The sequence below is a fragment of the Crinia signifera genome, chromosome 9, assembly GCF_055691185.1.
Source record: "Crinia signifera chromosome 9, ASM5569118v1, whole genome shotgun sequence".
In the NCBI taxonomy this organism is placed as follows: Eukaryota; Metazoa; Chordata; class Amphibia; order Anura; family Myobatrachidae; genus Crinia; species Crinia signifera.
In genome coordinates, this window is record NC_139225.1 from 166033481 (window position 1) to 166046749 (window position 13269).

At 46.9% G+C, this 13269-nt stretch overlaps 1 protein-coding gene across 2 annotated transcripts in view; it reads left to right on the forward strand.

Annotated features, from left to right (window-relative positions):
• The first annotated feature begins 8526 nt into the window (after positions 1–8526).
• The window catches only part of GNG8 (G protein subunit gamma 8), a 37995-nt gene continuing 33252 nt past the window's right edge, over positions 8527–13269 (forward strand). The window contains exon 1 of one of the 2 annotated variants that reach the window (XM_083160399.1): positions 8527–8723. In XM_083160399.1, the coding sequence (XP_083016525.1) occupies positions 8695–8723 (29 nt within the window). In that variant the 5' untranslated portion in view covers positions 8527–8694. The remainder of the gene's footprint in view (positions 8724–13269) is intronic. The other variant, XM_083160400.1, reaches the window with a different exon arrangement.

Genomic DNA, 13269 nt, shown 5'->3' on the forward strand with positions numbered 1-13269 from the left:
TACAACGCCTCTGTTGTATATGTACATTCCCCCAGTATCTGTATATAGCGGTAGGCTGGCTGTGTGTACATACAACGCCTGTTATATATGTACATTCCCCCAGTATCTGTATATAGCGGTAGGCTGGCTGTGTACATACAACGCCTGTTATATATGTACATTCCCAAAGTATCTGTATATAGCGGTTGGCCAGCTGTGTACATACAACGCCTGTTATATATGTACATTCCCCCAGTATCTGTGTATATAGCGGTAGGCTAGCTGTGTGTACATACAACGCCTCTGTTGTATATGTACATTCCCCCAGTATCTGTATATAGCGGTAGGCTGGCTGTGTGTACATACAACGCCTGTTATATATGTACATTCCCCCAGTATCTGTATATAGCGGTAGGCTGGCTGTGTACATACAATGCCTGTTATATATGTACATTCCCCCCAGTATCTGTATATAGCGGTAGGCCGGCTGTGTACATACAACGCCTGTTATATATGTACATTCCCCCAGTATCTGTATATAGCGGTAGGCTAGCTTTGTGTACATACAGCGCCTGTTATATATGTACATTCCCCCAGTATCTGTATATAGCGGTAGGCTGGCTGTGTACATACAACGCCTGTTATATATGTACATTCCCCCAGTATCTGTATATAGCGGTTGGCCAGCTGTGTACATACAACGCCTGTTATATATGTACATTCCCCCAGTATCTGTGTATATAGCGGTAGGCTAGCTGTGTGTACATACAACGCCTCTGTTGTATATGTACATTCCCCCAGTATCTGTATATAGCGGTAGGCTGGCTGTGTGTACATACAACGCCTGTTATATATGTACATTCCCCCAGTATCTGTATATAGCGGTAGGCTGGCTGTGTACATACAATGCCTGTTATATATGTACATTCCCCCCAGTATCTGTATATAGCGGTAGGCCGGCTGTGTACATACAACGCCTGTTATATATGTACATTCCCCCAGTATCTGTGTTTATATAGCGGTAGGCTGGCTGTGTACATACAACGCCTGTTATATATGTACATTCCCCCAGTATCTGTGTATATAGCGGTAGGCCGGCTGTGTACATACAATGCCTGTTATATATGTACATTCCCCCAGTATCTGTATATAGCGGTAGGCTGGCTGTGTACATACAACGCCTGTTATATATGTACATTCCCCCAGTATCTGTGTATATAGCGGTAGGCTAGCTGTGTGTACATACAACGCCTGTTATATATGTACATTCCCCCAGTATCTGTATATAGCGGTAGGCTGGCTGTGTACATACAACGCCTGTTATATATGTACATTCCCCCAGTATCTGTGTATATAGCGGTAGGCTGGCTGTGTACATACAACGCCTGTTATATATGTACATTCCCCCAGTATCTGTGTGTATATAGCGGTAGGCTGGCTGTGTACATACAACGCCTGTTATATATGTACATTCCCCCAGTATCTGTGTATATAGCGGTAGGCCGGCTGTGTACATACAATGCCTGTTATATATGTACATTCCCCCAGTATCTGTATATAGCGGTAGGCTGGCTGTGTACATACAACGCCTGTTATATATGTACATTCCCCCAGTATCTGTGTATATAGCGGTAGGCTAGCTTTGTTTACATACAGCGCCTGTTATATATGTACATTCCCCCAGTATCTGTATATAGCGGTAGGCTGGCTGTGTACATACAACGCCTGTTATATATGTACATTCCCCAAGTATCTGTATATAGCGGTTGGCCGGCTGTGTACATACAACGCCTGTTATATATGTACATTTCCCCCAGTATCTGTATATAGCGGTTGGCCAGCTGTGTACATACAACGCCTGTTATATATGTACATTCCCCCAGTATCTGTGTATATAGCGGTAGGCTAGCTGTGTGTACATACAACGCCTCTGTTGTATATGTACATTCCCCCAGTATCTGTATATAGCGGTAGGCTGGCTGTGTGTACATACAACGCCTGTTATATATGTACATTCCCCCAGTATCCGTATATATCGGTAGGCTGGCTGTGTACATACAATGCCTGTTATATATGTACATTCCCCCCAGTATCTGTATATAGCGGTAGGCCGGCTGTGTACATACAACGCCTGTTATATATGTACATTCCCCCAGTATCTGTGTTTATATAGCGGTAGGCTGGCTGTGTACATACAACGCCTGTTATATATGTACATTCCCCCAGTATCTGTGTATATAGCGGTAGGCCGGCTGTGTACATACAATGCCTGTTATATATGTACATTCCCCCAGTATCTGTATATAGCGGTAGGCTGGCTGTGTACATACAACGCCTGTTATATATGTACATTCCCCCAGTATCTGTGTATATAGCGGTAGGCTAGCTGTGTGTACATACAACGCCTGTTATATATGTACATTCCCCCAGTATCTGTATATAGCGGTAGGCTGGCTGTGTACATACAACGCCTGTTATATATGTACATTCCCCCAGTATCTGTGTATATAGCGGTAGGCTGGCTGTGTACATACAACGCCTGTTATATATGTACATTCCCCCAGTATCTGTGTGTATATAGCGGTAGGCTGGCTGTGTACATACAACGCCTGTTATATATGTACATTCCCCCAGTATCTGTGTATATAGCGGTAGGCCGGCTGTGTACATACAATGCCTGTTATATATGTACATTCCCCCAGTATCTGTATATAGCGGTAGGCTGGCTGTGTACATACAACGCCTGTTATATATGTACATTCCCCCAGTATCTGTGTATATAGCGGTAGGCTAGCTGTGTGTACATACAACGCCTGTTATATATGTACATTCCCCCAGTATCTGTATATAGCGGTAGGCTGGCTGTGTACATACAACGCCTGTTATATATGTACATTCCCCCAGTATCTGTGTATATAGCGGTAGGCCGGCTGTGTACATACAACGCCTGTTATATATGTACATTCCCCCAGTATCTGTGTATATAGCGGTAGGCTGGCTGTGTACATACAACGCCTGTTATATATGTACATTCCCCCAGTATCTGTGTATATAGCGGTAGGCTAGCTGTGTGTACATACAACGCCTGTTATATATGTAAATATTCTGTATGATTTTGTATTGAAATATGTAAATAAAATGTTTTCTGGTCACTTACATTTTTGTTATTTTTTTTTTTAAACTTCCTTTATAAATCACTGACATGCTCTGCGGGGGCTCTGCACACAGATGGTGATGTCACTGACATGCTCTGCGGGGGCTCTGCTCACAGATGGTGATGTCACTGACATGCTCTGCACACAGATGGTGATGTCACTGACATGCTCTGCACTGCTATGCGGGGGCTCTGCACGAAGATGGTGATGTCACTGACATGCTCTGCACTGCTATGCGGGGGCTCTGCACACAGATGGTGATGTCACTGACATGCTCTGCACTGCTATGCGGGGGCTCTGCACACAGATGGTGATGTCACTGACATGCTCTGCACTGCTATGCGGGGGCTCTGCACACAGACGGTGATGTCACTGACATGCTCTGCACTGCTACATGGGGTTCTGCACACAGATGGTGATGTCACTGACATGCTCTGCACTGCTACATGGGGCTCTGCACACAGATGGTGATGTCACTGACATGCTCTGCGCTGCTACATTGGGGCTCTGCACACAGATGGTGATGTCACTGACATGCTCTGCACTGCTACATGGGGCTCTGCACACAGATGGTGATGTCACTGACATGCTCTGCACTGTTACATGGGGCTCTGCACACAGATGGTGATGTCACTGACATGCTCTGCACTGCTACATGGGGCTCTGCACACATATGGTGATGTCACTGACATGCTCTGCACTGTTACATGGGGCTCTGCACACAGATGGTGATGTCACTGACATGCTCTGCGCTGCTACATTGGGGCTCTGCACACAGATGGTGATGTCACTGACATGCTCCTCACTGCTATGCGGGGGCTCTGCACACCGATGGTGATGTCACTGACATGCTCTGCTACATTGGGGCTCTGCACACAGATGGTGATGTCACTGACATGCTCTGCACTGTTACATGGGGCTCTGCACACAGATGGTGATGTCACTGACATGCTCTGCACTGCTATGCGGGGGCTCTGCACACAGATGGTGATGTCACTGACATGCTCTGCACTGCTATGCGGGGGCTCTGCACACAGATGGTGATGTCACTGACATGCTCTGCACTGCTACATTGAGGCTCTGCACACAGGTGGTGATGTCACTGACATGCTCTGCAGTGCTACATCGGGGCTCTGCACACAGACGGTGATGTCACTGACATGCTCTGCGCTGCTACGCAGGGGTTCTGCACACTTATGGTGATGTCACTGACATGCTCTGCACTGCTACGCAGGGGTTCTGCACACAGATGGTGATGTCACTGATATGCTCTGCACTGCTATGCGGGGGCTCTGCACACCGATGGTGATGTCACTGACATGCTCTGCTACATTGGGGCTCTGCACACAGATGGTGATGTCACTGACATGCTCTGCACTGTTACATGGGGCTCTGCACACAGATGGTGATGTCACTGACATGCTCTGCACTGCTATGCGGGGGCTCTGCACACAGATGGTGATGTCACTGACATGCTCTGCACTGCTATGCGGGGGCTCTGCACACAGATGGTGATGTCACTGACATGCTCTGCACTGCTACATTGAGGCTCTGCACACAGGTGGTGATGTCACTGACATGCTCTGCAGTGCTACGCAGGGGTTCTGCACACTTATGGTGATGTCACTGACATGCTCTGCACTGCTACGCAGGGGTTCTGCACACAGATGGTGATGTCACTGACATGCTCTGCACTGTTACATGGGGCTCTGCACACAGATGCTGATGTCACTGACATGCTCTGCACTGCTACATGGGGCTCTGCACACAGATGGTGATGTCACTGACATGCTCTGCAGTGCACACAGATGGTGATGTCACTGACATGCTCTGCACTGCTACATGGGGCTCTGCACACAGATGGTGATGTCACTGTCATGCTCTGCGCTGCTACATTGGGGCTCTGCACACAGATGGTGATGTCCCTGACATGCTCTGCGCTGCTACATGGGGTTTTGCACACAGATGGTGATGTCACTGACATACTCTGCGCTGCTACATTGGGGCTCTGCACACAGATGGTGATGTCACTGACATGCTCTGCACTGCTATGCGGGGGCTCTGCACACAGATGGTGATGTCACTGACATGCTCTGCTACATTGGGGCTCTGCACACAGATGGTGATGTCACTGATATGCTCTGCACTGCTACATTGGGGCTCTGCACAGTGGTGGTGATGTCATTGACATGCTCTGCAGTGCTACATTGGGACTCTGCATACAGACGGTGATGTTACTGACCTGCTCTGCGCTGCTACATTGGGGCTCTGCACACAGACGGTGATGTCACTGACATGCTCTGCGCTGCTACGCAGGGGTTCTGCACACATATGGTGATGTCACTGACATGCTCTGCACTGCTACGCAGGGGTTCTGCACACAGATGGTGATGTCACTGATATGCTCTGCACTGCTACGCAGGGGTTCTGCACACAGATGGTGATGTCACTGACATGCTCTGCACTGCTACATGGGGCTCTGCACACAGATGGTGATGTCACTGACCTGCTCTGCACACAGATGGTGATGTCACTGACATGCTCTGCACTGCTACATTGGGGCTCTGCACACAGATGGTGATGTCACTGACATGCTCTGCACTGCTATGCGGGGGCTCTGCACACAGATGGTGATGTCACTGACATGCTCTGCACTGTTTCATGGGGCTCTGCACACAGATGGTGATGTCATTGACATGCTCCCATATCCCACAGTATAGAAGTCACCCACACATCTCTGTCTTGCACAGTAAAGTGGTCACACACACACACGTCTGTCTTGCACAGTATAGTGGTCACACACACACGTCTGTCTCGCACAGTATAGTGGTCACACACGTCTGTCTCGCACAGTATAGTGGTCACACACGTCTGTCTCGCACAGTATAGTGGTCACACACACGTCTGTCTTGCACAGTATAGTGGTCACACACACACGTCTGTCTTGCACAGTATAGTGGTCGCACACACATCTGTCTTGCACAGTATAGTGGTCGCACACACGTCTGTCTTGCACAGTAAAGTGGTCACACACACGTCTGTCTTGCACAGTATAGTGGTCACACACGTCTGACTTGCACAGTAAAGTGGTCACACACACGTCTGTCTTGCACAGTAAAGTGGTCACACACACGTCTGTCTTGCACAGTAAAGTGGTCACACACACGTCTGTCTTGCACAGTATAGTGGTCACACACACGTCTGTCTTGCACAGTATCAGTATAGTGGTCACACACACGTCTGTCTTGCACAGTATAGTGGTCACACACGTCTGTCTCGCACAGTAAAGTGGTCACACACGTCTGTCTCGCACAGTATAGTGGTCACACACGTCTGTCTCGCACAGTATAGTGGTCACACACGTCTGTCTCGCACAGTATAGTGGTCACACACACACGTCTGTCTTGCACAGTATAGTGGTCGCACACACATCTGTCTTGCACAGTAAAGTGGTCGCACACACACACGTCTGTCTTGCACAGTATAGTGGTCACACACACACGTCTGTCTCGCACAGTATAGTGGTCACACACGTCTGTCTCGCACAGTATAGTGGTCACACACGTCTGTCTCGCACAGTATAGTGGTCACACACACGTCTGTCTTGCACAGTATAGTGGTCACACACACACGTCTGTCTTGCACAGTATAGTGGTCGCACACACATCTGTCTTGCACAGTATAGTGGTCGCACACACGTCTGTCTTGCACAGTAAAGTGGTCACACACACGTCTGTCTTGCACAGTATAGTGGTCACACACGTCTGACTTGCACAGTAAAGTGGTCACACACACGTCTGTCTTGCACAGTAAAGTGGTCACACACACGTCTGTCTTGCACAGTAAAGTGGTCACACACACGTCTGTCTTGCACAGTATAGTGGTCACACACACGTCTGTCTTGCACAGTATCAGTATAGTGGTCACACACACGTCTGTCTTGCACAGTATAGTGGTCACACACGTCTGTCTCGCACAGTAAAGTGGTCACACACGTCTGTCTCGCACAGTATAGTGGTCACACACGTCTGTCTCGCACAGTATAGTGGTCACACACGTCTGTCTCGCACAGTATAGTGGTCACACACGTCTGTCTCGCACAGTATAGTGGTCACACACGTCTGACTTGCACAGTATAGTGGTCACACACGTCTGTCTCGCACAGTATAGTGGTCACACATGTCTGTCTCGCACAGTATAGTGGTCACACATGTCTGTCTCGCACAGTATAGTGGTCACACATGTCTGTCTCGCACAGTATAGTGGTCACACATGTCTGTCTCGCACAGTATAGTGGTCACACATGTCTGTCTCGCACAGTATAGTGGTCACACACGTCTGTCTCGCACAGTATAGTGGTCACACACGCCTGTCTCGCACAGTATAGTGGTCACACACGTCTGTCTCGCACAGTATAGTGGTCACACACGTCTGTCTCGCACAGTAAAGTGGTCACACACGTCTGTCTCGCACAGTATAGCGGTCACACACACACATGTCTGTCTCGCACAGTATAGTGGTCACACATGTCTGTCTCGCACAGTATAGTGGTCACACACGTCTGTCTCGCACAGTATAGTGGTCACACACGTCTGACTTGCACAGTATAGTGGTCACACACGTCTGTCTCGCACAGTATAGTGGTCACACACGTCTGACTCGCACAGTATAGTGGTCACACACGTCTGACTCGCACAGTATAGTGGTCACACACGTCTGACTCGCACAGTATAGTGGTCACACACGTCTGACTCGCACAGTATAGTGGTCACACACGTCTGACTCGCACAGTATAGTGGTCACACACGTCTGTCTCGCACAGTATAGTGGTCACACACGTCTGTCTCGCACAGTATAGCGGTCACACACACACGTCTGTCCCGCACAGTATAGTGGTCACACACGTCTGTCTCGCACAGTATAGTGGTCACACACGTCTGACTCGCACAGTATAGTGGTCACACACGTCTGTCTCGCACAGTATGGCGGTGACACACACACACATCTGTCTTACACAGTAAAGCAGACTCACACACACACAGACATCTGTCTTGCACAGTATAGCAGACTCACACACACAGACATCTGTCTCGCACAGTATATCGTCACACACAGTGCTATTTTTCAGCAGGAACAAGCAGGAACTCAGTTCCTGAACCTCTAATTAAATATGACATCATCAGGAACTAAAAATCTACTTTTCATAAGATAAGTTTTATTTTAAAGCCACCTGTGAGTGTCTTTGTTTCTAAATACAATATATACATCTATCTCTCTCTCCCTCCCTCCCTTTCTCTATTATATATGTTTTTTATTTATTTAATTGTTCCCCCCTCAGACCTGGAGTTCCTGGACCTATTTTTCCAGAAAAATAGTACTGGTCACACACATCTATGTCGCACAGTATAGCATCACACACATCTCTCACTGCTGGCCTATACCACACGGTATAACAGTCTCGCACAGTCTCACAGCTCATTCCCTCTGTCTCTTTTTATTCCCTTGTCGTCATGGAAACTAAAGAAAGATTCCTGTCCAAATATAGCACAGAACGTGATTCATGTTCAGGGGGAGCGGGAGTACAGGTGGGTGAGTGACCCCCTAATCTCAGAGTTAAAGCAGGCTGCACTGTGGGGGGCAGCTGTGGGGAAGGGTCTGTATATACCCTGTGGGGGGCACTCGTATCTGCGGTATACGCTAGCACGACGTGTGCACCCAGCGATGTAACCATGCTCCCTGCACAATGTGCACTGTGGGGGGCAGCTGTAGGGAAGGGTCTGTATATACCCCGGGGGGGGGGGACACTCGTATCTGCGGTACACGCTAGCATGACGCGTGTACCCAGCGATGTAACCACGCTCCCTGCACAATGTGCACTATTTCATTACCCACTGCATTGCCAATGCGTACCATCACTCCCAAGTTCATCCCATGTAGTGTGGGGCATGCCCGACTAACTGACCCATGAGAGTGCGTGATTGCGGGTTCACGCTGAGTGACGTGGCCGATATATCGGTCTAATTATGTATTGCACTGATATATCATCCTGTCAAAGGTGTAGCTAGGTGACATGGTGCCGGGAACAAGGGTATGTTTGTTTGTAATAGTAATGCCCCTATACCACACACAGTAATGCCCATTACACAATATGCCACACCCCGTAATGCCCATTACACAATATGCCACACCCTGTAATGCCCATTACACATTATGCCACACCCTGTAATGCCCATTACGCCAAACCCCGTAATGCTCATTACACATTATGCCACACCCTGTAATGCCCATTACACATTATGCCACACCCTGTAATGCCCATTATGCCACACCCTGTAATGCCCAATATGCCACACCCCGTAATGCCCATTACACATTATGCCACACCCTGTAATGCTCATTACACATAATGCCACACCCTGTTATGCCCAATAAACATTATGCCACACCCCGTAATGCCTATTACACATTGTCACACCCGCACTGGGTGATGCTGTATACTCACTGTTTCCTGAGCACCGGATGATGCTGTATACTCTGTGTACCCCGGGCACCAGGTGATGATGTGTACCCTGGGCACCAGATGATGCTGTATACTCTGTGTACCCTGGGCACCAGATGATGCTGTATACTCTGTGTACCCTGGGCACCGGGTGATGCTGTATACTCTGTGTACCCTGGGCACCGGATGATGCTGTATACTCTGTGTACCCTGGGCACCGGGTGATGCTGTATACTCTGTGTACCCCGGGCACCGGGTGATGCTGTATACTCTGTGTACCCCATGCACCGGGTGATGCTGTATACTCTGTGTACCCCGGGCACCGGGTGATGCTGTATACTCTGTGTACCCTGGGCACCGGATGATGCTGTATACTCTGTGTACCCTGGGCACCGGGTGATGCTGTATACTCTGTGTAACCTGGGCACCAGATGATGCTATATACTCTGTGTACCCTGGGCACCGGGTGATGCTGTATACTTTGTGTACCCTGGGCACCGGGTGATGCTGTATACTCTGTGTACCCCGTGCACCGGGTGATGCTGTATACTCTGTGTACCCTGGGCACCGGTGATGCTTTATACTCTGTGTACCCTGTGCACCGGGTAATGCTGTATACTCTGTGTACCCTGGCACCGGGTGATGCTGTATACTCTGTGTACCCTGGGCACCGGGTAATGCTGTATACTCTGTGTACCCCGGGCACCGGGTGATGCTGTATACTCTGTGTACCCCAGGCACCTGGTGATGCTGTATACTCTGTGTACCCCAGGCACCGGGTGATGCTGTATACTCTGTGTACAGCGGGCACGGGTAATGCTGTATACTGTGTACCCCGGGCACCGGGTGATGCAGTATTCTCTGTGTACCCCGGGCACCGGGTGAGGCTGTATACTCTGTGGGCACCGGGTGAGGCTGTATACTCTGTGTACCCCGTGCACCGGGTGATGCTGTATACTCTGTGTACCCCGTGCACCGGGTGATGCTGTATACTCTGTACCCCTGGCACCAGGTGAGGCTGTATACTCTGTGTACCAAGAAGTTTGTATAGGTCCACAGAGATGGCGCAGGAGCAGCACAGCTGATATAAATAATCTGGACCCTTGAAGGGATAGTTAATTAACCAGAAGAATTTTATTGTACATATACGGTATACCAGGGGTTCCCAATCTTTTTTGAATCACGGCACCCTAGAGTATCAAAAATTTTTCACGGCACCCCTAGGCCAAAAATAAATTTATTAGATTGGGTTTATATGTGATTCTTTGGGTCAGGTATGTGGTAAAGGACAGGATTTGCTTCTGTTTGTACACATTTTATTAATGGCAGCCACCAGCATTGCTTTTGCTTATAAATAATTAACCATTAATAGTTTGAGTTGGTCCTGGACTACCAACCCAGGGCACCCCTGCATGTGTCCCGAGGCACCCCAGGGAGCCACGGCACACAGTTTGGGAACCACTGCGGTATACACAATTTTAAAAGTGCAGTTGCATCAAAAATTCATACGAATAAGGTATAACAATAAATACCACAAAATACAGTTCATATGAAATGAGATAAAATAACAGTTTCGGTACCATATATGGCGACGGGGGTGGATGACAAATTTATTGATCTCACCGTTTGTGGTGGGTGCGGTGGGCTTGGTGCTTGTAAATTGATGGTAAGTCCCGGGGAAGCAACGGGTCTGCACCACCGCACAGGCTTAATCAATAACGATCCCAGTTGGATAGTCTCCCGTCAGTGTATTGGCATCCAGCGTGACATGTTTCGGAGGTAACTCCTTCTTCAGACGTGGATGCCAATACTCTGAAGCGTCTGGCTTTTAAGCCCTTACAATTAGGTTCCATCTCCTTCACGTGTGCGGCACTTCCGCATTCAGCGTGAGGACGGAAATTATGTTTTTAGATGTGTCTCCGTTTAAGTCTTCCTCGTCCAATGGTATCTGTATTCGGACGCGGTGTTTCCGGGTACTGCACACCGGACGTGACGTTTGCGTTCCGGTGCGTCTATTCTCATGCGTTCCAGTGTTTTTATTTCCACAATAGGACACCGGCCAGACTTGGTTGTTTAATTCCCCGTGATTCACCCTTTGTTTCAGCACGGTAAGCCTTCAAGATGGATGCTTATTTCTGTGCCTATACGCCTTATGATATTTTTCACTCATTCTTTTATATCTGGCATATGAAGCACGGTCCGCCATCTTTGAAAAGGGCACATATGGATTGTCTTCATTTTTCACAGCAAATTTTCATATTTTCATGTAGAGAACCTAACATATAGGATGTCACATCTAAAAACTAAGCCCTACTTTATGTTCAGGCTATGTCCATCCCTATATGTGACATCCTTTTTCCCATGTCCATTAGCTCTTATATAAAAATATAAAAGAGAAATAAAAATTGCATTAATAACAAGAATAAAAGGATATTAAAACAGAGTGTAATATGATAAATGATTATTCTAAAAACCATTTGAGTTCAAACTCAATGTTAAACCCATTTGGAACCAAAGTGTCTAGTGCAAATATCCAACGCATCTCACTTTGGGCCAAGCGTTTTTCCATATTTCTGTCTTTCCAATTACCCTTTATAGTCTGAATCCCTAAGAATCTTTTTTTATACATTTTTCCTTACTGCCATGTTTTGTTTTAAAGTGCTCTGACACTGAGTGACTGCTGAGGCCTTTTCTTATGTTATAGATGTGCTCAGCTAGTCTCACTTTCAGACTTCTTGATGTTTTACCAACATAAATGTATCCACAATTACATTCAAGAAAGAAAATCACATTTCGCGTGTTACATGTTATGAAGTCTTTTATTTTATAGTTTTTTCCTTTAATTTTAAATTCTGTGCTTTTTCTTTCAATTTCAGGTTTTGTTGTTGTTTTGCACATAAGGCATTCTCCACATCTGTGGAAGCCAAATTCCTAGTGCTGGGTATTTTCTCTTGTAGAGCACTTTTGACTAGTTTGTTCTTCAGGGAATTTGCTCTCCTATAAATGAAGGAAGGTTGTGGAGGTTTAATTTGCCTATAACGGGGTGATCTCTTAAAATATTCCAATTTTTGTGTATTGCATATTCTAATTTTTTATGATGACTCCCTTATTGGCTTATATAAGACCACTCATGCCTCTTACTGTCATTTACAGTTTTTTCTCTCTCTAAGTAAATGATCTCTTTCTACTTTCTCCAACTCTATAATGGCGTTATTTAAGTCATATTCTTTATATCCCTTTTGTTGGAAACAACCTTTCATATTTTCCAGTTCTTCTTTCAAGATGGCTGGATCAGCACAGTTCCTTTTTAATCTCTTGAACTGGCCCAGAGGAATATTATTCAACCATCTCTTATGATGTTCACTTTGGACATCTATGTATGAATTCGAGTCTGTGGGTTTTTTGTATGTTCTTGTGCATATCTCGTTTTCTTTTATATATATCACAAGATCTAAAAAATTGACTTCAACTTGACTAATATTAAAAAGTTAAATTAATATTAAAATCATTTTTATTTATAGTTTCACAGAACATATTCAGACTCGTATCATTTCCTCCCATCATTTGGGACGGCAAAGGAAACCTTTAAGAATGAATGGGATACCATTTTAAAGAAATGCTCCCACAGTCTGATCG